General features: G+C 37.8%; 1 protein-coding gene across 2 annotated transcripts in view; it reads right to left on the reverse strand.

The window, feature by feature from the left end:
- Window positions 1–14,328, reverse strand: part of itga6a (integrin, alpha 6a) — a 31,355-nt gene extending 17,027 nt beyond the window's left edge. Inside the window, exons 1-2 of one of the 2 annotated variants that reach the window (XM_079880551.1) lie at window positions 14,045–14,328; window positions 95–222 (exon numbers count right to left, since the gene is read on the reverse strand). In XM_079880551.1, the coding sequence (XP_079736677.1) occupies window positions 95–222; window positions 14,045–14,226 (310 nt within the window). In that variant the 5' untranslated portion in view covers window positions 14,227–14,328. The remainder of the gene's footprint in view (window positions 1–94; window positions 223–14,044) is intronic. The other variant, XM_079880550.1, reaches the window with a different exon arrangement.
- Between the last annotated feature and the right edge of the window lie 1,800 nt (window positions 14,329–16,128).

Consider the following 16,128-nt stretch of genomic DNA (forward strand, 5'->3'; position numbering starts at 1 on the left):
GAAATGATGACTAGATGGCCATTTAAACCAATAAAACAACAAATTATATTCACGACAGCAGTTCTTGAAGCTATAAGATGATTTTTCTGCTCACCATCATTGTCAAAGTCCACTCGAGTACAGTCATCGGGATGGGTGGTGATGTCACAGCTGTACAACCCACCTGTGATGTTTGCTCCCTGATTGGACAAAGCCCTGGCTGTGGGAGCACCAATCAACAATCTGTGCAAAGAAAGAAAGAAAGAATACATATATATATTAAATTATAGTGAAAAATATTGACAATACAGATAAAAATACTCTATATAATTAAAACAGACTATTTATGCTATGCATTTTTTGCACTTGCTAGAATATTGCGTCAATAATGTAGCGCCATGCTAATACAGTAAATGTCTACTGGAATTAAGGGTGTTGCAATATACTGGTACTGACAAAAACTGTGATATTTAACAGAGATTGTTAAATCTGTGATTGGAACAGAGCCATAGATTGGTAGAAAGACAAAATACAGGAAAGACCTTGTAATTATGACATGATTATCAGTCGTTCATAAATGAGACTGGTGCTTTCTGATGAAGAGGATCTGACAGATTATTTCATCAGCGGGTGTCTTCCTGTTTCCACGGCCATCAACCAGCTGCAGAAAATCAATTATTTACACACACACTGCTGTCATCACACCACAACTAAACACACATTCATTAGTGTAGATTTTGGGGGAAACCCTAATCATGTGTCTTTTTATAAATCAACGTTGAAAAGAATTGAGTACGAGACGCTGGTAAATGAAGCAATGACCTCAATATGGTTTCTCTTGAGTCATGCCGGTGATGTTGCACTTTTAATGAAATTGTGAAGAACAAGTGCTTGTGAAATCTGAAGAGAAAAAACTGAATATACAGGAAAACAGTCTCACTCAATGTCTTCATTGTATTACAGCACATACATAACATTATAATAAATATGATCCATCTGCTGCGTAACCAATCCCTTTTTTCCACAATTCATTCCAGACACACCTTTCCTGAGAGAAGGAAAATTATGTCCCTGCCTATTATCACATCCATAGCAGTTTAAGTTTTTCAAAGAGTAGGCCTAGTCTTTAATAAAAAATGTACCAGACAGACATTAAAACGGCATGGCAGTGAGACACACAGTGGCAGTTTGCTCAAGTTCTTCACACACACACACACAGCGGTTGAGAACAGCTGGCTCAGCAACTGTTATTCTGATGAAACGCTTCCAGAACATTCTTCTTGTTTGACAGCCCTTATGCATCAACAGTTCTGGGCACTTCAGTAAATGAAAAAATTAATAACTTGGTTCTGTCAGACTTACAGTCAACACAGGGAACTTATTGTAAGACAAATAAAAAAATGGAAAAAAAAATGTTGGCATCCATTTTTTTTCCAGGCAGAGTTCTGAGCATGTGTCTGACTTTCGAGACCGTATTACGGAGCGCCGCACATGACCTACGGGGGGAAATGGCTGCGTCTGAAAGCTGTAAAACGCTTCTCCTACTGGCAGGATCCAGAGCTAGGAAGTCAACAAGGCACATCCAAATCCAATGATCGTGTCACTTCCTGTCTCCTGAGATTCCTTCATCTGAATGATTTTTGAAGGCAGCATAGATGTATCCTTCGCTGCCTTTGATATCCCACAATCCTGTGCTTCCCATTCTGTGACAGTTGAGCTAAAAAAAATAAAGATGGCGTCTGAAACAGTCTTCCTAACATTGTCCAGGAAGCAGACACACTCTGCCAGTTCAAAGCTAGACTAAAAACACATCTCTTTGACCTAGCATACACATAACACATTATAAACTTCTATAATTCAGTGTTAGGCTGCATAGATTAGGTCAGCCGGAACCGGGAACACTCCCCATGAATCCTGATGTACTCATTACATCATAAGAAGAATGGCGTCTACGCCAATATTAGTCTCTCTGTTTATCCCGAGGTTTACCGCAGTCCGCCGGATCCAGGCCGTGTCCAGATCTGATGAAGGACCTGCGCCTGGACACGACAACAACACCGTCCTGAAGTGTCAACTAGTCTCTCCCCTGTGAAGGCCCCCTTCTCCTTCCCTTTACCTCTCTACAGATAAAACGATGTCAGGATAATTCCAGTTCACGTGGATACACGGAAGTGATTCTGTATTATAAATTTTAAGGACAGACTAGTAGTTTGTTGAGAGTTGGTTTGTAAAGAAGGACTACACGCCTGTGCACATATATATTCAAACGCGCTTACCTATAGACTAAACACGTAATACGTAAGTGCACACTGTCAGCGTTTTCATAGGTTTGCGTTTCTGAAGTTTGCGCAGAGAGAACTTAAGGGTTTTCTGTTAGAACGGTGTTGTGTAAGCGGCCCCTTAAAAACTAATGATCGTTGCGATCAATCAATCAAAACTAACTTTAGCTGGACAATAACTTTATTGTAGAGCTGCTGTAAAGCCAAAACAATCTCTGTTACTTTCATTTCCTATTATCACTGTAAAGCTGCTTTGAAACAATCTATGTTGTTAAAAGCGCTGTATAAATGAAGGTGACTTGACTTGACTTGAAATTTGCAGTAATGATAATTTGTTCCCTTGTTTTAGTTCAATCAAAACGAGCGAATTAGTTCAACATAACAAAGATTTACTAAAACGAGAGAACGAACTATTAATTTGTGGCCATGATATAGCTATATTTTTGTCCACATGTCATGTGCGGGTTCCATATAAAATAACTGAAAAATGTATTTAGGAGTTTGCTATATATCTGAAACAAACTCTTTTGGGGACGTCAAAAAACAAACAAAAAAAAGATTAATTAAGAGACTTCAAAATGTCTACAAAAATTATATTTTTACAAATATATTTTTGGGTCTATACTTCTACATAAGTGAATCAATCACGATAAAACTAGATTGTTACCATTATTATCGACAATGCTGTCTGCACTGCAAGTGTGCAATGTCAGATTGCAAATTAAATTGAAAAACTGAATGAAAAACAGTAAACAAGTAAGGAATGATGTCACAGTCAGCTGATCATTATCACAAAATAATCTCCAGCAGGGTGATCGGGACCCTGACACAAAACATGCACAAAATGAGCTGCTTAGCACAACAGTCTAATAAACAGACTGGCAGTCCAGAATGCAGAAATAAATATATGCAAACCAGTGTCATTGGAAAAGCATGCCTGTGGTGAAACTTCTGCAAAATGATGCGTTGCTTCTTGCATGTTTCGTTTTTCTGAAACAGATGAGTGTTAATCTGTCAATATTTTATTACATTGGTTGTTCATTCATACCTCGGCAGTTCAGAAATTAAATGTCTGGTAAGTGGCGCTAAAAAGGTTAACGCTCAATCGCATTTGAAACTAAACCTGACCAATATTGTTTGTAAAAGAAAGCGTGAGCTAAAAAGCAGCCATGCCATTTTGTCTTGCTTCTACAATCAGTCTTATCTTGACTCGTCCCCGAGAGCTTCACATCGCAAGTGCAGTGCTGTACCAGGTGAGCTACCAAGCAAGTTTACCATGTCAGAAAAGCTGTACATATGGATCTGGTTATGTGATGCAAACATCAAAATGTATTAGTTTACAAATCATGCACTATGGTAAAAGTTTTTTGAGGCCATAACATGGTATTGTGCAAGGAACAGTATGAAATAAGTCTTTATTTATCGATAATTTGCCCCTGTAATCATAATTTGAGTGAAAAGGAATAAAAGCTGTAGATGTTTTACTGCTACTACTGTTCGTTTCAGCTGCAAACTGCAGTAAATTGTATGTACGTTTTTGGAGTTTTGCAAAAAAAAAATAATGTGGAGGCATGTTTTCCCATTAAACCTAGATCAATTATTTTATTAGCTTAATAGTTTACTCTTGTAGTGCTTACTTGTAAGTATTATAATGGTAAAACATTACAGCAAATAGTTTTTTTTTCCCATTTCATTTCCACAAAGATGTGGCAGGTGGACAGAAAGGTCTGGAAAGCTCCAGCTTTCCCCTCAAACATGGTTGGGAAATTCAACACGTATCTGATGAACAACATGGGGATTTACATGCCAGAGCTGGAGTTTTTCTACATGGGAAACAGGCCAGCCATTATGGTGTTGAGAGGTTTCATCGGTGTTTCATCTGTGCACCCAGTGCCCCTTAATCTACTTTCCATGGCGAGTCCATTCAGATCAGCATGTAGGCGGACTGTGGGAACACAGGAGACCACCAGTGGCTTACGACTGGGACACTCCACCATACAGATGAATCAAATGTTTCATTGTAATCGCAAGATAATAGGCACTGTCACTCAATTGTCTAATATGAACGTCCACAACAACACATGAGTCTTTAAAGGGACTATGTGTAGCTTTTTAGGTATTTTATTATCTAAAATCAATATTTTTATTCATAAATATGCCCTCAATGATGTACAAATACCTCTGCCAATGATCAGACTAATCCTCGTAAACGAAGAATTTATTATCTTTATATACATGGGACGGGTAGGTCCACGGAGGCTTCCATGTAGTTCCGCCATCTTGAAAAACTATAATAGCAGAGAGGGACAAAAAGTACTAGGCCAACGCGTTTCCACAACGCGTTTCGTTCAGAGCCAGCGTCACGTGACTGAAGTCAACAGAAGCGGAGGAGCAGAGCAGAGAGAGGCGCTTGTCACTGCCCCGGCAAGTTTAAAAGGCTGCACTGTACGGTTATTTATACACCGTTCATTCATACATATGCTGAGTCACAGGATAAGGAGTCCTCTCGTCGAAAAAGTCCAAAATACACCGTAAAAGGAATCGTGATCGGAGATTACAAAAACAAGGTTTAATGTCGGGATAGCTATTGCAGGAGAAAGCTTTCAAAAGAGACGCTGAAGTTGCCTGCTTTCTTCTCGTCAGGTAAGTCAATGTTACGGTCTTAATTACAAGCTTTTTTTCATTGCTTGGTTGTGTACTTTATTATATAGACAGTAGAACATTTATAGTTAAAAGTTAAACAGGCTCCTTGACCTTGATGAATAGCAGCTATTGAGTAAAGTAACGTTAGAGAAGGCTCTGATGATGATGATATCTAACAATGCACGTACTTCAAAAAATATAACGAGTAAAGAAGGCATTACTACTAATTACCATAGGTAATGTTTTTCACAGTCAGTACTTCATACTGTAACATTCTTTTTTTCGTTCTTTCAAATTTCAGTTTGTTTTAAATAACAAACCTGTTCACCCGAAGAAAAACTCGAAGTGCTATTATAAGACATCCTGTCATAGCTTTTTGGTACATAACGGCTACCGTAGATGCAACGCACATTTGGAAAAGTGAGGCGCTGGAGAGCATTATTCGTTTGAATGCAACATACAATTTCACCGCTAGATGGGAGAAATTCCTACACACAGTCCCTTTAAGAGAAACTCAATAACATCAAACAACATTTACCACAGTAAAATTGTGGTTTAACCCACTACTATCAAAAAAATGTGTCACGGCTAATGTGGACTTTGGTGTAGTGGTCTTCGCTCATGCGCATCTGTGAAGTCCACGAAGTCCCGTTTGTTATTGTAGCTTTCAAAAGTGTGCTCACTTGCAGCACCTTTGTAATCATAGACTGCACAGCAGACTATTACCCAGAACACCATGTGTCAAAAAGTATAGATTCAAAAGAGGTTCATTTTGGACAAGGTCAAAGATTCTGACAGTTGTCTTACAGTCTTTACAGAAGATTCACAGATTATGGTTTCACAGGATTAAAAACACTTTTGACATTCCTTCACTTTGACATAGTATATTGTTCTTCCTTGGGATTTCGTAGAACTGTCCTTTTTGTTGTGATTGCACTATGGTTGAGAGAGTTCATGAGACCAGTGTCGCCAAATCCAAGGTTTTCCCATGGAATCGGGCTACTTTTACACTGTTGCAGCAGGTTGTTTTTTATTCTGTGGGTTAAAGCGACCCACCTATACACTAGGGCTGTAAAATAAAATTTTGAATTTTGAATATTTGTTGAATTTTTAAACAAAACATGCACATTCAATCAAATCAATCAAAACTAACTTTAGCAAAACTAACAATAACTTTATTCTAGAGCTGTTGTAAAGCCAAAATAATCTCTATTACTTTAATTTCCTATTATCACTGTAAAGCTGCTTTGAAACAATCTATATTGTTAAAAGCGCTATATAAATGAAGGTGACTTGACTTGACTTGTAGTGAGTAGAAGTGGATTGTTTCTGAATGGCAGTTTGCTATTTTGTGTTTTCCTTGCATGCACATTAAGGAAATTATATTTTATTTAAGAACATTTTTTTCAAAAGTTAATGTACTTAAAAAAAAGTTAATGTCATTTCATTTCCATAAAATGTGTGATGCTTGATTTGGTTTATTTTTGCTTATTGTGCTTGCTTGCGCCCTCTTGTGGGCATAGGAGACAATACAGTACTTTTTTCCTCTGACGTTAAAGGAACACTCCACCGTTTTTTCATATTAAACTATGTTATTCCCTTAACTAAGACGAGTTGATACATACCTCTCTCGTCTCTGAAACTTAGCTTAACCTAGTTCATTCATTAGGTACCAAATAATGAATGAACTAGGCTAAGCTAAGTGCTATCAAAGTGTCGCCGCGCGCCAGAGCGATTGAGTGCACGCACTGAGACGAGAGAGGTATGTATCAACTCGTCTAAGGGAATAATATAGTTTAATATGAAAAAACTGTGGAGTGTTCCTTTAAGTATCGCCTTTAGAATTTGAATATAATTCGAATTTTGCTAATATTTAAGAAAGATATTCGAATTTAGCTTTTCAGCCATTTTAACAGCCCTACTATACACCCTCCCCCAACAAACTAAATTTTTAACGTGATTGTGCTAGTCTAGATTTGGCTGTGATTGAACGGGTTTTGAATAGCAATTGGTTTTACTATACACAAATCTGTCAACCCTGGCCAGCATGCTATTGTTTTGGCTATTGTCTTGGCTATTGTCATTGGGTATTTGCCTCTTAGTCACAGAAAGGGTAGAGGAGACTGGCCTTGGGTCATTATTGGACAGAGCGACTAATGACTGAGACAAATCATTAAAGATGAATGTGGAGAATGTGCCCAGTCAACCTGACACTCCCCATTTCCAACCAATATAAGGAAGGACAAAAGATCTCATTAGAGATATGATGGGAAAACAGCATTTGACTTAAAAAGCCAAAGAATGTTGCTCTGTCTTATTTCCAGGAATGAAAGGCAATTCATTGTTCTGAGAAAGATTTGAGTTTGATTAGTCTAAGCATGCCACAGTAATCAGGGTCATCAGGTTTTAGTCTGATTGAGCACAATTCCCTCAAACAAACAATGGACATTAAACATAGCTTTCTCAAAGTCAGAATGTGCATCTATGATTATCTTTACTCAATCAACTAAACAGGTTTATTATTTATAGAAAAGGTAAATACTTATTCTAAATCTACATTGTCAATTCATGCAGTTATTATACACTAAAATGAAATATTATGCACAAAACAAAAGCATTATTTTTCCTTATTTTATTTTCAGATGTTATTTGGCTTAACTTCTAAGTGTGTGAGTTAACATTGTGTGTGTGTGTGTGTGTGTGTGTAGCTGTGTCCTCGATGTCGTGGCAGCTGGCTGCAATCTGTCACACCGTAAAATTGCTTCACCTCTGCTAGAAAAATGTTTTTACTACTAAACTATTTAACAATTTACAATAAAAATGACTCCAGTATAATGTATAATATAATGATATAATGTACAGTTTGACTAAATTCTTGTATCACGGTATGAATAAAGTATGAATACATTATACATCACATTAATGTTATTTATCACTTTTTTTTTTTTTTTTTTTGCTGGAAATTTAACCCCAAATTCTTATATATTACATAACTGTAAAGTAATGTTTATTTTTCAATAACATAGTGATTGAATTACCTAAATGATTGCAGGATACTGCAGTCTACTACCACCACTACTAATACCAGTACAGTAATACTACGTTCACAATGCAAATATATTCATCCTGTCAGTCCACACAAGTCCAATGATTGAGCTAATACCTGTTTCAGATTTCTGCTTCATCACTGAACAGGGAAAATGACCAGACTCAGCTGTTTCTGTTCGTCACTTTAGTCATGCAGAAGTTTCCATCTTTCCATTAGAAAATAAAGCACAGCCATAACCTTTCACTAATTCTCAAAGTGTTACACAGTCCAAAAGCATCCGTGCCAAAGCTGCAGCAGCTGCGGTGTGTTGCAAACTCTGCTCAGCGTGAGTTCATAATCATGAGCAACTGTTTTAGAAGTTTATCTCTGTTCATAATGAATCTGCAGAGCAATCACTCCAGTTGTCTGAGATGATACACACTGACAAAGCTTTATTGTGCCGGACGTCTTGTGTTGGGTATTGCACTGTGGTGTGATGTGTGCATTGGGGTGCGATGGGTGTGTTGGGTTAAATTAAATAAACTTCGGGTTGTGTATTAGGTTTGGGTTATGCTCAAGTGTAATGCTGGTGTGCTGTATTATGTTGGGGTTGGGGGTGTGATGTGTTTGTTTTCGGTAGGGATGTGTCACAATACTCAATTAAAGGCAGGTGATTTGTTCCAGAAACATTTTTTGTTATGATGGTTAACAAAAGTCTCTTCACATCCTGATAGCAATCACTGTTAGTTAAGTGGTCTAAATGTATTTACAGTCAAACCTAAATTTATTCAGACACCTTGAACATTTCTCACATTATCACAGTTTACTCACTATAGTTTAGAAAATGGTAATAAAATATGACAAGAACTTATCAAATCAGTTGATACTTCACTGGTTTTGGACATCTTTCTGTTAGACTGTCTCACAAATGAATTATGTTGAATATCTGTCAGCTGTTAAATTTAACTACACAATTAGATAATACCAATTTAGCTCGACCAATTACCAAGCAATGCTTAATTTTGTTCAGTCTGTGGTGTAAAAAAGGTCGCATTAGCAATTAAAGAAAAAACACTTAAGCAAACCATGGTCAGGTCAAAGTGTCTGAATCATTTTTGGTCCCAAATTTTTATAAATTTGACTGGTAGTCCACTATATGAAGGATTTTTGGGTATAATATGTCGCAGTTTACTTTATTTTGCTACCCTCACTTACATAAATGAACTAAAGTGTCCTGCACCCACTAGTAAAAAAATATAAAAAATTATATCTGGTGTCTGAATAATTTTTGGTTTGACTGTATATGTATATCGTCTGTGGAAGGCATTGGACCATAAAATGTTAGTCCAATCATTCGGTCTGAATGATACGATGTCCTCCCTGCCTCAGCATATGTATTTCCACACCTCCACACACCTGCTCTCGCAGACATCACGTCATCAGAGCGTCTCATGCTATGCAGAGTTAGACAGACGTCAGTCACCGAGAGCCACAAACGAAACCGCAGCCGTCTTTTACAGTTCCTCCTGAACCAAAATAACCAGCTTATGCTGCGTTCACACCATAACTACTGTAATCTGGAAGAGATGGAAACCCCTGATGTTAAACTCGGAGCGGTTCATGACTCGAATTGATGCGTTTCAATGGCAACACTATCAACACCGAAATGAATCTACAGCAGTCAGGTGGTACAAGAGCTCTGGTACAAGAGTTGGTTATGTTCATTATTATTGTAATGTTATGTGCTTTGAGACATGAGGTAGATTAACGCCGCCTCTCGTGACGCTTTTGTTTGCTCCTGCTGTACGTGTTCATGTGTTTTAAAGGTGTGGCTTTGGAGATGCTCTGAAGGGAGGGTGCGATGTTATGCTTTCAAAGCTAGCTCGCTAAATTGCTAGCCTCTCTGAAAATTGCCTACCCTACATTTAACTAGCTATAGGCGTCCAACAACCATTTACATTGCATTTACATTTATTCATTTAGCAGACGCTTTTATCCAAAGAGACTGAAACTGAGACTAAATGTATAAGAACTGTGGTAACATCTCTTTAAGCTGCTTGGAGAAACATACCTTAAAAACCTTTATCTCGTCTGATATAGCACACATTTACCATTAATGAGACAAGTGCAACTGTTCTAATCTAACGCATGTGGAGAAATCCTGACGGTTTCAGTAAAGGCTACGGGAAGAATATTACCATCAAAATTTAAACGTGTTTGCAAGTTCAGTTTACATTTGTTTTTTCTAATACACGTACAATATTCATCTCTTGGATAGCCTACTGACTGATTCCTATTCTCGAACAGATATGCAAGTGCATAGATGCACTTGTCGGCCCCATGCATACAGACAGTGAGACTAACCAACATCCCTTCAAATATAAGCAACAGATGTGTTTATTGTATGCAAAAAATGAGCTATGTTGGATATAACAGCATAGAGTTTCAGTTTCAGCCACAAATAAAAAGCAGGCCTCATACATTACTCAAAAGAGTGTTGTAAACCATATAAACACATTGTCTACTGTTAGAAATCACAAAATAGGGCTAAAAATATACCCACACCTGAGGAGGCCAACACAAACACACAACTAGGAGCCACCATTCTCACAAAAAGAAAGGAAAAGGGGCCTCTAGTGATCCATCTCTCATGTTACATGAGCACAGATGGCCGGTGTACATATTCCCTGATTTCGCCTATTCCAGTGTAAACAAATGCCAACCGATGCTCTAGATACTCACAGATCTCCTTATAATAGAGGAGTCGATGAGAATCCACAGGAAACTGTGTGAATGACAGGAAGGAAGACCTTTTGTGTGGCATTAAAGAGAAGCTACTAGTCTAATTGTGTCTGCTAGGAGTTCCATTGATACAGGAAGACAAACACAACCACATAGAGAACAGTTCTACGTCTGTGCAACTGTGCACTTCTTTAACTTTTAGCACATTTCTCATTTACCTATGCTATGTGCATGAAAACTCATACCCTATGTGCATGAATACTGAGTTACAGAGTTGAACTGAGGGAAATGTGGTCATGCAGCACGAATAGGCTTTCAACACCAGAGCCCACTGCGATCTTACCACAAGAGTTGAGCTCCACAACTCAAACTCTGTGCACATGTCAGTATTAAAATGACAAAATTGTTCTAATGCATTCTCATATTAAATATGGGTTTGTCATAAGTGAAGCAGTAAGACAGATGCTCATCAGGCTCTCTGTAATATATTCCCTCGAGTCCTGTCCTTGGTAAACTCCTCTGTGTACCTAACCTTAACCCCACAGAACTGATCCTCTTTTCAGGGCAAACTGAGAAAATACCGGCAAACTGCTGAGGAATTCAGCCGATGCGCTGATCAAAACAGACAAATCTTACAATAGCAAAAAGAAGTTTGGAAACGCTCAGCCCAAGTCAAATGCAACCCGCAATTTATTTAAAAAGCAAACATATGGAGAAAAGCTTTGTGAGTTGTTTTGGTACAACATTAGGTCTGATCTGCACAATTTTTTTTTTTTTTTTTTTTTTTGGCATATTAAAAAGATTATTGATTTTTTTGTATCTGATTGTTAAGAAGAGAGAATAAATATGTTTACATGCACTAATTTTCATAAACCTGAAAGAATCCAATTCGATTCTGAACCTTAAACTTTGCAATCCAATTCACATTTTCATTGAGCCTACATAAGCTAACAAATACGTCAGAAGAGCTTCTACATATTCATTATCTTCCACTGACCAGTTTGTAAGCCATAAACATCATGCACGTTCGTAAGAAATAAAATGTACGTAAACAGAGGTCATATAATAAGAGGGCTCTGGTGAACAACATACACACGCACTGGACGTGTGTGCAAGGCATTTTTAAATCCGATTGAGAAAACAGTCATATTTAAGCGTTTACATGCTTAGTTTTTGTCTTATTGATCAGATTATTTCAGATCTACACCATCCCTTTCAATCGGATTGAAATTTCATTTAGATCAAGCTCAATTGGATTGACTAAGGTGTTTATATGAAGGCTTTTCAATCTGATTGATTCATCAATCTGATTACTAACTGATTATTTGTGTGCATGTATTGATGAAAAGATCTAATTCGTGCACATCGATACACCTGTGAAAACACAGACAGAAATGCACACACATTACTACCTACACTCAATCGCACATGAGTAGTGATTTGAGAAGAACGTTGTAGGAAGTGTATCAGATACCACTTTCACCCTGTGTGAGCCATTGTGCTGATAGCAGCAGCCTGGCAAACACCCAGAGACTGAGCACCATTCACATACATTATTCAACCAACCCCACAAGAATCAACAAAACCCACATCACACTGGAAATAAATATGAAAAGCCTTACAGACAAACACATCAACAGAGGGAAAACAGGTGCGGGGCATTTTCATGGATGCTGTAAACATGTGTCTTCCACCACACACAAGAAAACTCACACGTGTTCGTTTGACACAACTGTTTAAACACCCTGTCAAACAAACAAACACACACACAAAATCCCTGTGTGTCCTATTTAGCCAGTGACCCCCTCACACTCAGACTCGAAGTAAATCATTCAGCCTTTTCGTTAATCGCAAATCGCAAACTCTTTTCAGTCTTACTGGTCTCTGCAAAGCAACACTTTTCTTTCCATCTTACCTCTAGACTGAATTAACAACTGGACATTAAGGAGGTTGTTTTTTTATGTTAAACATAAGAAAAAAACGATTTTACAAGATACCAATTTTGTCAGAATTTGTATGATGTGATTAGTACAGAAACATGCGATTTTATGGTAAAAGGGTCACACCTAAACGGACACCTAAATGGAAGCATATGAATTACATTTATATGAATTAGCCACCAATTTGACAAAACATAAAATAGTAGCCATGAGGGTGTGTTGGCTTGTCCTTATATTTCAAACTAGTCCAAAAAGGAGCCCTGTTAGTGCCCCATCATGACAGATGTTTTACAGCCTTAGACAATAGCATCCCATCTTTAATTGTCCCAGGCAGAATACAGATCTGAGAGAAAGCTTTAAACACGGGTAACACTTTACTTTACAGTGTCCTTGTTACACGTTACATCTTAGTAATTAATTAACTACATGTACTTAGAGTTAAAGTTAGGGATAGGGTTTGATTTAGGTTTAGTTACTTGTATGCTTAATTTACTGTTATTACTAGTAAGTACATGTAGTAAAGTGTAACTATGTCACCTTAAAATAAAGCGTTACCAAATAAAGTGTAACCGAACACAGGAAAAAGCTGAAGTGACCAACCTGACTTGAAAACTATAAGCAAAGTTAAAAGGCTAACTTGCATGCATAATAAATGCATTTATTATAAAAGTCTTCCAGCACATACTACGTATATTTGAATCTGTTCAGTACAGATTTCCTTCAAGGCTGTGGTTTAGACAAAACAGCATCAACTAATGTTCAAAATAAGGCTCATACAGTGCTTTAGAGATCAGACACCAGATGATCTGAAGAACCTAATGGTTATTACTGTTGTAATAAAACATCAAGAACTTTTAAATCTCCGAATAACCACATAATCAACTCAAGAACCTTTAAAATGATTCTTAGCCTAATTGGGTTCTTTGCTGAGTCTAAAGTGCAAAAGAACCAGTGAAGAACCTTTACTTTTAAGAGAGGACTTTGTGGTCTTTCTCTTTGAATTCTTTCATTGTGAAAGCCATTGTCCTTTGGTGACTTGTCGCATCACGTTGGGCATTGTTAACTTGTGTGTAAGAAAAGCACCAGTCTCTTCAAGCACAAGCCTCCCCCCCACCAACACACACACACACACACACACACACATCTCTGCGCACTGGACGCTTACTGGAGAATAACCCTTCGGACACTTGCTAACACTTCACCATTCAGAGAGAGAAAGGGGTGTTTATTTCTTTATGAACTATTAGACAATTGAATGCATCTGTTCATGATTTTACAGAGGAGATATAAGTAACACAACTGTTAATAAATGAATGCGGCACAGGTGCAGGATGAACGGAACGGAATATATGAAGGGGTCCGAGCGCATAAATAAGCGGAGACTCACGATCTCGAAAAAATCGCAACGATCCTAAAGAATTAATTCTACTCACATTGTTTTATCCGAGGGCTGGAGCTGCCGGTGCAAGGCGAGGGAGAATCCGAAGAGGCTTCCCGGGTGACCATTCTTCCTGAGGACGTTTTGCGTGTCCAGGTTAAATGCACTTGTAGAAGTCCATATGAGCAACGAAAAGATGCACAGGTTCAGAGAGAGCCCCTCCTCAAAGAGCTCCATTACCTGCAATTAATGTGCTCGTATGAATATAGCCCTTGTTTGCTGTAGTTCCCGCTGCACTGAGAGGACAGAGTCTGTAATCCGCACTGCACTGCGCTCAATGAGAGAGAGAGAGAGAGAGAGAGAGAGAGAGAGAGAGAGAGAGAGAGAGAGAGAGAGAGAGAGAGAGAGAGAGACCCATGGCCCCTCCTCTCACTACTGTCCCCTCAGAGCCCTACGTCACTATTAAGCGATGGACGCGTCTCAGCCGGACTCTCCACATCTTTTACACGGCTTTATTTATTTATTTTATTTTATTTTTTTATAGGGGAAAGTTAATATTCATAAGCGAAATTTGTGCACTTAGCTCCAACATTCTTGTTTCAATTCAACTTAATTAGCCTACATCTATAAATATTACTAAATTAATTTACGAAATTAATAGCCTACATATAAATGCAATGTGTTCCCTAACCCTCATGCATGAAGCATGAACATCTGTCTTGATGTGTCTGATCACAGATCATTACAGTGGATAAAAAGTCTACACACCCCTGTTAAAACAGCTGGTTTTTGTGATGTAAAAAAGGAAACATAAATCATATCAGAACTTCTGCATGCTTGATGTAAAAATTGCAATCCATGCAATGCCACTGAGTCAGAAATGGCTTGTGTCTTGCCACACTGCCCCATAGCCCATAGATGGGCAATATCAAAGATGCAAAAATTCTGATATGATTTAATTATTTATTTGTTTTTACATCACAAAAAAAACTACTGTTTTAATAGAGGTGTGCAGACTTTTTATATATAATGTCATTAAAGTTTGAACTTGAATAAGGAGCACAACGTCTAAGGGTGCCATTTTATTGATTAGTAGCCTACACTCTAAAATCATCTCGTAGTATAATTTTTCATGACTTAAATCTGTAAAATCTGCACTTTTTCAAAATGTACGTCATAATTCTTATGAAAAGAGAAAAATCTACTCCTGATGCGACAAAAACGCCTTTATTAAATTCAATGAATCCGCTTACTGCGGTTTATGGCTACAAGTCTAGTCGATTAGGCTAATGAGAGCATTCTCGATTTGTGCATCTTATCATCCGCTTAAATAATGCAGAGTTGTTAGTCTCCCGCATCTGCCTGGTTTTTAGATTTAAGGAAAGATCGGACACTGATCCTGAAATAAGATGCGCTTGAGTCCGCCTGAGAGAAGCATCGATCCCGCTGTGTCCATATGACGCTCGGTCGATGAAGTGTGAAGCAAATAATGTGATCCTGATCAACCAGCGCACGGCTGACCATCAACAAACTGTGGCATTAGTTACACTGGACAGTTCAAACATAGGCTATTTTGTGTTAAAATAATGTAAAAGGCAACGTTAATTTACTATATCCTATATCCAATTGCATTAAATTATAGAATAGCTAAATAGATAAACAGGCTATATGGAAAATATATATTTTAAACAAGAAATAGTTTATTATTCCAGGCGCCCAAGACTTTTTATCCAAAATCTTATTTAGTGGTGGAGACCATTCAGTACATAATTGCAAAAAAATCCATAACACTTCCAAAATTGCTTTATATTTGTAAACATATTGGCAGAGAGTATAATAACTTAATTATTGTTTGAAGGTGTTTGCTCTTCCACCACTAAAGCCCCATTAGTGTGTGATGATGCACTTAACCTGTGTAGATTAGAATATTTTGATTTGGAAAAACTCTTCCTAGTAATGAAACAACATGAGATCACGCACGCGCACACACACACACACACACACACACACACACACACACACACACACACACACACACACACACACACACACACACACACACACACACATTGTGTTTTTATTATGGGTACTTTACATAGATATAATGATTTTATGCTGTACAAACTGTATATTCCATCC

The sequence above is a fragment of the Squalius cephalus genome, assembly GCF_949319135.1.
Source record: "Squalius cephalus genome assembly, chromosome: 9".
NCBI lineage: Eukaryota > Metazoa > Chordata > Actinopteri > Cypriniformes > Leuciscidae > Squalius > Squalius cephalus.